The sequence below is a fragment of the Geospiza fortis genome, unplaced genomic scaffold (genome assembly GCF_000277835.1).
Source record: "Geospiza fortis unplaced genomic scaffold, GeoFor_1.0 scaffold10, whole genome shotgun sequence".
Classification (NCBI taxonomy): Eukaryota; Metazoa; Chordata; class Aves; order Passeriformes; family Thraupidae; genus Geospiza; species Geospiza fortis.
In genome coordinates, this window is record NW_005054326.1 from 4,707,277 (window position 1) to 4,719,902 (window position 12,626).

General features: G+C 38.2%; 1 protein-coding gene across 1 annotated transcript in view; it reads right to left on the reverse strand.

Moving 5' to 3' along the window:
• Positions 1 to 10,699: 10,699 nt before the first annotated feature.
• Positions 10,700 to 12,626, reverse strand: part of DRAM1 (DNA damage regulated autophagy modulator 1) — a 14,314-nt gene continuing 12,387 nt past the window's right edge. The window contains exon 7 of the mRNA XM_005421092.3: positions 10,700 to 11,929. Within this exon, the coding sequence (XP_005421149.2) occupies positions 11,885 to 11,929 (45 nt within the window). The 3' untranslated portion in view covers positions 10,700 to 11,884. The remainder of the gene's footprint in view (positions 11,930 to 12,626) is intronic.

Sequence of the window (12,626 nt, forward strand, 5' to 3'; positions counted from 1 at the left end):
CTCACGTTTTGAACAAACTTTGTTTTGGATTCCTGGGCTTGACTGATTCTTAGCTTTGTATTTATTTTGCACTTTGAAGTTCATGTTACCAGATAGGTGTTCCTGCCTCTTTTTTCTCCATTTTGTTATAAATAAACAAATCTCAGCATCATACAAAGTTCACGGAGTTTATAGTTAGATTTTCTTAATTTGGTTGGCCTGTCTCCAGAAAAATTCTTGGGTTTAGGTGTATTCTCTCAGAATTAATGGGCTTTTCTGCCCAGATTGATGCCACTTGTTCCTCAAAAAGTGATTTCTGTAAGGACATCTTTCCTTTTTCATCTCATGAGGTGTAGCCTTGTGTCATCACCCCAAAAAATCCTCCCTCATTCCCAGGGAAGACTTTCCTTGGCTTTATTAAAAAACCTTATGCAGTACTTCTCTATTCTAGGGAAATAAAATGCTGGTGGCTGACAGTGCAGATTTTCATAAGAAAAGTTTGTCACCTACCTTATTTTGCGTCTTTGTGACAAGAACCGAAGGTTTGGCACTGAATGTCATTGCAACATAACAACATGAAACATAACAACCAGTGAGAATTTTTTCTCTGCTACTTCCACCCTTGTGCAAGAAGACTGCAAGATCTCTTTTGTGAAGGAGGGACAGTTACTCTGTTCTCAGGGGATACCTGTGCCTCATGACTGTTCTGAGACTGCAAGAGAGCTTAGGTGCTGGGTAAAGGAGAAAGGCAGCTCTACTTTTCAGGATTCCCCCTAAAAAAAGGCAAGATTTGAAGCCCACCAGCTTAGCAGCCTTCCAGGGCTTCTTCCACAAGAGTATTGAACACTTGCTGCCCCAAACAGCTTCAGAAGACAGGAACTTGGCAGTTTTCATCCCGGCACATAAAGGAATTTTCCCAATCTAATATAATCACAGTGTTGGTCTATGGAGTTTGGGTATGCCATCAAAGCTGATATACACTGGATTTTGGCTCTATTCTCTAGTTTTTTGCCTCCATAGAGTATAATTTTAAACACAGAACTGATTAATTTTTTTTTTGAGGGAGAAAACAACCATTTGGAGATTTCATTTCATGAAACCAAGACAAGCTTCTACTAATTACTTTACATCTGATGGAGCAGTATCAGTCACAAAAAAGGATAGCTTTGAAATTTTCCATCCAGGAGTCCTTACTGTTGAATCTGGATACATGGTCCAGCCCATATTTAGATAGTTCTGATAGGTACCTATGAGGTAAGATATGTTTTTTGACACTGCTCCAACCGACAAGTCAAATAAGGAGTCACATGTGCAGGCTGGACTGACAAAGAGAGCTGTCCCAGACTTGCACATCTGCAGCCTTCAGAATGCTAAACCCTTGGCCTGCCAGCTTTGCTGGGTATTTCACACTGTTACCATGAAGGTATCAGCAGGCTCTTTAGGGAAGCCTGTAGTTTTTGGCAGAGTGTAAATGAACACAAAACATTTTTTGGCTTTGGCTCTGGGTCTTCTTGCACATGAATACTTGTCAATGGTCTTGCTGTACACGGAGCACCATTTCTGGATAAGAGGTTGGATACAATGATAAATGAATTGCCAGTTGTAATTTGCTAATTAACTCAGTGTGTCAGGGTGAATAGCTCAGGGACGTGGTGCCAACCAAGCTGATCTCTGTGATACCCTCACTGTTATGTCATTGTATGGTACAGGTAGTTTATTCTTTCCAGGAGAAGCTCATGTTTATTTGTGTTTCACAGCCAAGTACAGAACTCATGGCCAGTCATTCAAACACATGTAGGGGCAATGATAAACCCATATAGATTTGTACAACTGGAGCCAAATTTTCATTGATGCATTCAACTGCTTGACAGGTGATGACGAACAGGAAACAGAAATTGCACAGCCCAGCCCCATCAGAAACAACTGTGCACTGAGAACTCCAGTCCTCAGCAGACAAAAGTGGTGTTGGTGACCACTGGTTACCTGCCTCACAAGTGGCTGTCAACCCAAACCAGTAAGCAACAGGGCTTTTTCTGCAAATGTCCCTGGAAGGCATTGAGCAGATGAGCATGACAGGAACAGAATGTGATTTAAATTCAAGCAGCATGGGAAGATCCCACAAGATTTTGATGTTGTTGAGTGAGTCCTCTTGTAAACAACCTTCTTAACATGGTAGATGCCATGTAACATGGTTAGAAGTTTTTGTTTTCCTCCTTAGGCCAAATTTCCTCCCGCATGACTCCCAACGTCTACTCCTTCCCCTCCAATGAACATGAAAAAGGCAACTGCTCAGTCTGGTTCTCCATCTCTCATAATTGCACCATTATCACGCATAAGGAACCCATTAATGTGGAAGGGGTTTTGAAACCAAAGCCTCTCTTTTCAGAACCCTGATCTAGGAATGCTTTAAGGGTATATGCCAGCTCAAGAATCAGATTCATTTTGGTTCTGGGAATCAAACCACAGCCTCTGAAAAACAATGGAATTCAGGAATTCATGTCTTGTTCCAGAAAGTTAAGCAACAACCTCCGTTTTTTGCTAAAAGAAGACTAATAAGTCTTGATGTAACATCAGAGGGGCTAATTCAGAACTAATAACAATACCTAATTTTTGAACAATTCATCCTTTACACAAACAGTTTCTCACTTCATAATTTTCTTTCTTAGGGCCTTCTTTTGGAATATCTTACAGACAGATGTCCTACTTAGCAGGACACCCCTCATATTCTTCCAATTTCCAGCTACTTTTAAGTATTTACTGATTGAGAACATTTCACCCAAAGAATCCTCTCTTTCTGTGTGGGATGCCAGATTTCAGCTGCACTATGACCTGCAGAAAGACACACTGTCCTGGGGACACCTGGGCAGTAGGATGATGGGCTTAGCCATCCCTGCCCTATTTGAAACAGCACTGTCCCTTTGTAGAAGTAGATGTGAAGAAATAATGAGCTGTGTACAAGGCAGTGTGTCATGGGCAGAGTTGAAAGGCAAAGGAGAAGCAGTTTTTACTGCACCAGCAGAAGAATTACCATGAATGATATGTAGAATGAAAAGCAGCAGCAAACAGGACATGATCTCAAGGGAATAGACACTTCCATTTATATTTCAAGTTTAAGAGGATCTATTATAAAAACAGTTGCTCCCATCACTGTAAATACAGATGGAAGAAATTCCCAGCTACTTTGACTTTTATAAGCAGCCAGGAAGTACCAGAAGCCTAAATCATTTCAGTTTGTTCTAAATCTTCCATTGCAGCCCTAATAAGCACTCACAGCTAAGGGAGTGGGGAAAAAGATGACACCAACTGGAATTCTTTAAAAATAAGCAGGTATAAAAACAAAGGTTAAAAAAAAAACAGTGAGGAAAAAGGTGACAAATAAGACTAGGTTTCTGAAAGGAACTTGCATTGGAATTCATGTCCTGTTTGCAATCTCTGCTGTGAACTATCTGGTGTGGCTGTAGGCAGCCCAAACAAAGCCAGCTCTGTGTGCCTCTTCACACTCAGCATTGCAAAGCAGAACACCAGCAGTAAACGAAGTTGTTTTAGGAACAATACCTTAATTACTAGTGAATCAGCTGGCCTTTGTCCAAATTTGTGCAAATCTAAGATCAGTAAGGTGGTTAAAAAAATATTTTACAATCCTAGGAAGTTAAAGGCACTGAAGTGGCCATAAATAAATGTTAAAGAGTAAAACTAGATGTTGAAAAACAGACTCCTCAGATATGTTGGACAAGAGCCTATAAAAGCCTCCAAAAGAATTTTCTTCAAAACACTATGAAAATTAACAGGAAACGCTCTATAGGAGATTTCATAATCATTATAAAGATGTCGTTTGGCACTTTCTGAATAATGTGTTCTCTTGTTTAAAGAAAATGATACTAAAAATTTACAACAACCCAAAAATAAATTATAAGGGAAGCAACAAACATACACTAGGGAGTGGGTTCAGATTAGCAATATTTTCTGTCAAGCAGTGGTTTAGCAGTAGACCAACAGAACAGTCTCCTGTGTGGAATATTTCATAGATGAGCATTAAATCCATAAGCTTGGTTGGGTGAAGTATCACTGCACATTTGATTGATCCTAATGCAGGCCAGTATAAACACTGGTAAGAAGAGCTGTCTTCACCCTTTTCTGCTGGAATCTCTGTCCTCCTGATCATCAACAGATGTTTTAAAGCTTCATTACATATTATTTTGTGGGTGATCATTGAGCTTGAGGCTCTTCCAGTTGCATCAGCATAGTCCTCTTCCCTTTATGTCTCCCCAGACCAGTACTTGTCCATTAGACTGGCCAGAGGTTTGTAGATCTGCATCTGTTGTATTTCCAATTTCACTGGCTTTCTTTTTTTTTTCTTTTTTTTTCTTTTTTTTTCTTTTTTTTTTCTTTTTTTTTCTTTCCTTTTTTTTTTTTTTTATCTCAGCGACAAGCACAGGGCTCCTCACTTAGGTTTCTGTCTTCCCATGCTTCTTTGAGATGTATTTCAGCCATCACTTAGCTGCTGGGAATGGAGAACCCATCTCAATCAAGCAAACCCTCCTTGCACCCACGGTGACACCCTATTCAGAGTCTTCTACATGACACTGGGGACAAAAGCAGATAACCACAATCATCTTGTGTAGCTCACCCCTCACTGTTTCATTACAGAGACTCTGTTCCTCTTCTAGGCTGTGATTTTGCTGGCAAAAATCTCCCCTGTGTTCCCTGTGGGACTGCCAGACAATCTGGTGTCTTCCCACCAGAAGCTTTGCAAGGGGAACTTTGCAAGCAAGAACAACCTCCTGTTATTCCAAATTCTACACTGAAAATCCACAGAAAGGGGATCTCTTCTTGCTGCAATCTGTGAGCAGTAACCTCTTCTTCAGGCCTGGGACTGTGGTTTCAATAAAACTTGACTCCCAAAAAACCTATCAAAGTATTGATCCTTAGTGTCCAGAAAATGGCAGAAAAGTGCTTCCTGATTCCTCTTTGTAATTTGATGGCATTTAATGTAATTCTCTACGGGGTAATAAAGGGGTCTCTCTGTGTTTCTTTATGCTCACTGAGGCCAACAATAAGTGTCATGTTCTTTTCCACAGACTTTGAGGCAAAATCCTGCCTTTTCCTTCCCCTCTTTTCTTATACAGGGACTCCTCTCTTTCTTACCCTTTCTCTCAGCTTCCAATCTTTTGACCTGTTTCTGAGTCTATGTGCCTTGAGAGTAACTGACAAAACTGCCCCAAACACACGGGAACTGCTGCTTCTGCAACACGGTTACACAATCCAGATGAAGACCCATCTCCAGCTGCCCTTGAAGGAAAAGAATCACTAATTCCCATTTTGCCTTGCTGCCTAACTGCTACTGTGATTTATGGGATAGTTTCAGTAACCCATCCATGGTATTGCGAGGATTTTGGTTTCTGAGACTTCTGGTTTTTCCTAAACCTCTTTTCCAAAAGAGTTACGCGCAAAGGCAGAGTTTCTGCTCTTCCTAGAAATCCATGAGAGACTTATCTGTCCCCAGTCCTGAATTTAACTGGGTGGTTTGAGGGTAGACCCCCTTTGATCCTTCAACCCTACTCAAGAAGACTCAGTCATCTGCTGAATTGCAGTTGTACTCCAGAAATCGTTTTTTGTTTGTCTGTTTGTGCATTTTACCATGGTGAATTTTTATCTGACAGTGCAATGAACAGTTTCCAATCCTGTCTTTCTTTAGTTTCCTCTCACTCCTCTTTAGTCTTAACATTGTTAAATATTTTTGCAACCAGAAGGTATTTTTGGAGTGAATATACTGCCATGACTCTCTGTTTTCAATGGCAAGGCTCAGTTCTGGCTGCCACGAGCAGACACAAGATGCCATGTAAAACTGCAAGTTGATTTTTAAAAAACATGATTATATAATGTTGTACCATTCCTTTTGGTTGAAATTCCAGGAAAGTAGCGATCAGGATTTTGTATTGCCTACCCTAAACAGTAAGCATGTTTTAAATTCAGTTCAAGACTAAAGAACTATGCTAATACAATAATAGCCTTCAAATTTTAAAGCTGTTTGGCAAGGAGGGGCACTGAAAAAATGTCAGCTTCACCCTTTGACAGCACTGGCAATCACCCTTTAAATTCTGCTATAATACGATAATTACCCCAAATATTTGGTTTAAACACTTTTAAGCTAACCAGCCATGCCAGCTGTAGGCAGGATCTCAGTTGAGAGTTGATTTTGGTCTGCAGTCAGGTCAGAGAGCACCCATGACTTACTACCTGCATATGTTCAAATTCCCCAGACATCAGATTGAGACCACAAAATGGAGGAAAGTAAGGCTAATTTGTTGACTGTCATGAAGAAAGATGATTTCTGGAACAGAATCACAGAAACCACATCCTAATACTAACATACTGGGAGAGCTGTTTGCCAACACAATTTGTGTGAATTGAGTATTAGGTAACACAGAAGGACAGAGGACAAAGGGAGAAATAAGAAATGGCGCCATCTCTGTGCCCCCAAAACCCAGAGGAAGCCAAGCCATTGGAAAGCTTCCACAATCCTGAGAAAACAAGTGCTTGCTAAAGCTTGGATCCTGCTTCCTCAGTTGCTTCTAAGACTCTTACAGCTAGTTGGGGATGTCTCAGATCTTGTCACAGTGCCATCTTCACACAGTTGCACTGAATTCCAAATTAAATGTCATTGGAGACTTAATCAGAGCTATATCCTGTTGTACTTGTGATATTGGTTCTGAGGAGCTCAGGTCTAAATACTTCACTTTGAACTCTCAATTTGTGTTTCTTCAGTAAAAAAAAACAAGCTGGGTTTAAGGAGCAGAGGCAGAACAAGCAGTCTTAGAGCTTGATGTCTCCTTCAAACTGCTTACAGGGAGATAACTTGTTTTCCAGATCCATCCCTGAGACTATCCTGCTGACACCAGAATCTCTCCAGGAAACATCCCCAGCCTCTGTGAACAACATATGCACTTGCTCAGCAGAGGAAGAAATACTAACATTTAAAGTCAGTAGAAGTCTTGTAATTTGATTTTAGTTGGTTAAAGTCAAGATCGCTTTTCCTTCAAGTGAAGGTTCTTATCTCCTTTTGAATTTGTATTGTCAAAGGCTAAATAGATCTAAAAGGCTAATAGATAATAAAAGAGGGATATTTCATCTGTTGGAATTTCTGAACATTACATTTTTGCCCAAAGAGCAAGACCTATGTCAAAATCCTTTCCAAGTAGTAGACAAGATTTTATGTGTAATGTTGAAATTTCAAATGAGTGCAGAGTTCTACTTATAATTTTTTAAATGGAAAAACCCCCACAAATTATTTTATTATCAAAAAATCCTCTTGAATGATTCAAACCAGAAGAAAAACCTCCCTGCAAACCATCTAATATGTTTCAGCCTCCTGATGCAGTGTGAGAGGAAGGAAAGACACCTCTTTGCATGGAGATCCATCAGCTGTTAATATCTCCAGTAGAAGCAGAGCTACAGAGAATGTTTCCTGCAGGTCTCATCTTGGAATTCTAAATGTTCATCAGAGAAATCTTTGAAATGTACCCATAATGAGTTTTATGAGTGTGTGTTGGGAGAGTGCTCATGGAGCAAGAAAGTTCTACCGTGTTAAAGATGTCTATCAATAAGGAATCACTCATACTTTGTCAGAGCACTTTCTATATTTATTAAAAAAAAAAAATCCACATAACATTTGGTGGGAGTTTCTAGAGAAACGTCCATGCTGCTCAGAAGGGTTTGTTTAAGACTGTGAATGCTAAACTTGTATCATTCCAGGTAAGATAATGTTTGAAAGCCTGCATTACTGCTACACTTCATAGAAGACAATGCTAAGTGTTTTGTTAGGCAAGGAAATAACTGGAGAAAAGACATTTTACATTTAAAAGTGCATTTTTAAATAGATACAGCAGCTACTTTTGAATTTTTTTTACAACCAAGAATGTCAATTTTTCTGGGGGCAGACTGGCTGCAATTTTGAAATTGTTCTGTCTATATTGTTGTCTCATAAAAACAAGGTCTATATTGTTTTCTAAAGCCTGACTGACAGAATTCTACTGAAGCAACTGAGTGAAATGTACCTTCTTTGTGATAGGGTAGGAAAAACTTCCCAGGAGAAGTGGTGTAGTAATGAGAGCTGGATGTCAGTGTGTGCCAGTGATGACTGCAGCAAGTGGCTCCTTTGACTTAGACAAATTAATTCGAAATTGAAGTTGCTATGAGACTACACATGGTAGTAGCAAAACATATTTACTTAGATGGAGGCAGGAAGGGATGGCAAAGAAACTTAAGTCTGACTTGTTTTCCACAAAGGCACAATACAAAACTCATTTAACTGGGCCTCCAGACAGCTATTAAAATCAGCTGAAGCTACCTACAAAACTACTGCACTTGCTTGCCTGAACGTGGGAAATAAACCCAAATCATGTGGGCTGCTAGTGCCATCTATTGTGTATGGGGAAAAATACAGATACCACATGTAGGACTTGCCTATTTTCTCCTTAAGGTGGGAGAAATGCTCTGTCTGAATTAAATTACCAATCCAAGATATAGCCAAAGCTCATGAAATCACTGTGATTGTTTATTAAATACAGCATGTGTGTTTATTTCTGTGTATTCCAACCACTGCCAGTCTCATCATGCCCGTACTGCTTGTGTCTGCTGGTGTGACAATATGGGCACTGGCGCTCACAAAAATGCAGTGAAAGACAGACCCAGCTCTGACAGTTTTTAGTCAAAGCTACAGAGAATTTATTCATTGAAGCCTCTTGCTACTTGCCCACATTTCTCCCAAATAAATGGACATTAACTCATCTTCCAAGGAAAAAAACATTATCCCTTCTTAAAATGCATGCACCATGCTGCCTTTCACTGTTTCTTGGAGGAGAGCAGCTCTTCCAGCCTCTTCCAGAGACAATATTTCCAATGGACATTTCAAACCACTGGGAACCAACCTGACACCCTCTGCAGTCTTCAAACAGATGCTCTAAAGCCCGAAGGCTTGTGAAAATGTGGTCAATATTGAGACTAGGACTGTATTTACAAAGGAGTTTAAAACACCAAGCTCTTGAACCTCTTTGCAAAATTCATGCTGGAATGTCCAAAATTCTCTGAAGTATTGCCATAATCCCTCTAATCTGCTTGGAGGTTTTGCTACCGGTATTAAGAGCAAGAAATAAATTCCTTGCCATCAAGATTATTGCACTACTGCCAAACATATGTTGCTGTCACAGGTAAGGCAGTATGCAAACTGAGAAGAAATTAGAGTTTAGTTTGCCTTATGAGAAAAGCCAGTGATAAGGTCATCACTAGTTTAGTGCACATTGGAATGCAAAGCAGAGCAAATAACAGTGTCCTGAAACAAAGAGGGGTTTTAGGTATTTTGAGTTGGTAGAGTTTCATCCTTACACTGTCTGGAACTGTGACAGAGACCTCAACAGTGGTATTTCATCTGCAGATCAAGCTGCACAACCTAGAAAAATCAGCTTTTGCACTTTTGGAAGCAGTGGAATGATTTAGCATAACCACTAAAAATAACAGCAAGCATCATGTGATTTACTGGAGTTTATGCAAAAGGAATTTCTCAATCACTCCTGATGGGCTGACAAACAGAGAACATCATGCAGAGTAGATGATGAAAATATTTCATAGCTTCCAACAAAAAAAAAAAACAAAACAAACTTATTTCTTGTTGCTAAGAAATATGAAAATATAGAAAAAAGGACCTGTAGCAAAGCAACAGAAATGTGCTGTGACATGATCTGTGCTAACCTCTAGAGATCACTTGCCTGTAAAAATTAAAGTGCAGTATTTAACAAGAGTCAGCCACAGCTAAATTATACCTTGCTAGAATATTATTTTGGCGATTGCTTGCAACTTGTCAACTCACATTTCAACTGAAAAAAATAGTTAAGCTGTTGACTGAAAATCTGCTTAGAACCAGAGAATAATCAAAGTGTTTTCAACAGTTGTTCACTGCATAAATAAAAAAATAATAATCCATTGCCTCTATCTGCATGTCAATGCAAGTTGAGGTCTTAGGCCTAACAGATTTAATAAAAGGTGCACTATTGCTGCATTCTTTTGGTCATGAATATAACTCATATTCAAATGTATCACAATAAAGCTCAGGAAAATGGGAATGATTTAATTCAGTACTTGAATTTACCTCTTGACTTCAGGGACTTAGGTGATCTTGATTCAGCCACTTTCTCTGAAATGTTTTTTCTTCCCTTTAGGATACTATAAGCACTGTAAAGGTTGGCTATCATTTAAAATAACAACTTCTTGCTTCTTATACTTTACTTTATGAAAGCTAAGAATAAAAAGCAATAAGAGAATTAATACACAATGCACTAGGAAATATGGTCTTTTCTTAACAGAGCCTTGAAAATAACATGATGTCACTTTTTGTGGTTGATACACATTTCCTTTATGATCTTCACTTGAAGGAATGTGTGTCCTTTACAGGATACCCAATCAGCAAGACATAAGGTCCTTCCTTTAGTGAGCACTAGATTTGATTTTTAACTTGGTTGTAGCTATAAACCTCTGCAAATAACCTGAATATTATGGAAAGCAAATCTTCCAGTGAAGAACAAACACTTTTACTGTTTTTATCTGGAAGAATTTATAAACAAAACATCAACTCTTTAAGTTGTGAAACAGCTGAATTTAATACAGTTTAAAATACACATTAAAAGAAATATTAACGGATGACTAATCTTAAGGTATCACTCTCCAAACACACATTAGTTAGTGGATATTAGCAACTGAAAATCATCAATATTTCTGCATAAACTGTGATAGAGCGTGGAAAATGTCATTTTCAGGGAACGTAATTCACAACCAAGTGGTTAAGGCACTGAATGGAGGTGGTGAATCAGTCCATGAAAGAACATTTTGCCTGCAAATACTTGTAACATCTGACTTCTCAATTAGTTCCTTTCCAAGTCTTTCATTACAGAAGGAAGACTATAGCAGCAAATATCTTCATTCCAGATGCTCTCCAGGTTTGTTTTTTAATTCAGTTTTATGTATATAATGCTAATACATTTCTTTTTAAGTACCTGAAAACTACTGCCTCTTCTTATTTTCTATTCATTCCCAAGACTTTTTTTGAGACCTTCTTCACTCCATTGTAGATTAAAACACAGGCTGGAAAATTCTGCTTTATATTAACGAAATTGCTGTAAGAGTTCTCTTTATTACATCATGCTTAAATGTAAATTTACTTTCTAGTCTCACTTCCATCTTTTGTTTCCTGTGGCCATCAGTGCATAAAAGGGAAAAAGGGGTGGTTTTTACAACATGTACTGCAGTGATGATTAGAAAACATTTTTCAAGCAATATTGTTTAAATTTCTCTTAGGATTTGCATTTGCATTGCAGTGCCCAGTATCAGAAATATGTAGCATAGTGTTGCCATTTACTAACTTCAAATTTCTTCAAACAAAGATGCCCACTCTTGCTCTTACCATCTTCTCCAGCCTTTGCAACCTAACAAAGTAGGAATTCAGTCCCAGTGATTTCCATTACCTTTACACTTCTCTCTTTGCAAAATGTACTTTCTCAAGTTTAAAACTAATGCTTCTGACCACACTACAGCAAATTAAAAAGTACAGATATGTCCAGATATGTCCAAAATGGAAGAGATGAGGAGATCAAGTCCTTGAGTGATTTTCTGGTGCTTCTAGATATTGCTTTTATTGCAGTATTTTTAATATAGCAAACCATATAAAAATTACAAAATATTGCAAAAAGTGAGGAGGAACCTTGCTCCAAGTTTTTAAAATCTGTTAGTGGTTGCTGGTGCAGAGTTAATGGCATGAGTTCTTAATACAAACTTGTCAATCCTTGTGCGTCTGCCACTTTTTCTATAAGTAAAAAGAAACCTAGAATATTCATAGATATAAAATATTGTTCTTTCACTATCAGAATTCTTCATGTATTTCTGTTGATATCCTTAAAGAAAATCTCTGAAAGACAAATAAAGCAAAATTAGCTTAGGATGATTTAATTTTACAGTTCTGTGATATAAAGTAAAAGGAGATGAAACAAAACAAAAGAAAAAAGTGTTAAAGTGAAATAAATACTGGAGGAAAATTAGAAAAAAAATCTTATTTTTCTTTGAGTGTGGCAGGATTTTTTTTGCTGAATTAATAATTTGCTTTTCTCTCAGCACTGGTTATGACAAAAAGACGATAGAATCTAAAAAATCTTTCTGTCACTGACAAACACTAACATTGGATTCATGCTATTTCATAGCCTGTAACTTAAAATGGCCACAATTACATTTTGTTTAATTTCATGACTTTCTCTTATTTTCATAATATTTAGATTTAGTAAAAGTTGTTTATGTGTCTGAAGCAGAATTATCAACTAAGGATTCTTGATAAATATTCTGAGAATTACTGCATTGTCCTGCAAATCTCTGTCTCCAAGGGAAAAGTCTGAACTTTGATGAAAGGGATGCCATGATATACATGGCTATCAGAGAGTGGTGGACTGGCAATAAATACATCCCCCCAGAAATCATGCATTAAATGATACAGACATTTTGGAATGGTTTTTCAATAATTCTATCAGTTCTAGAAGGCAATTGTAAGCCTTTAAGATCATGTGTTGTGTAACTTGGAACAACTGGGTTCTTTTTCTGAAAGAAGTGGTTTTTCT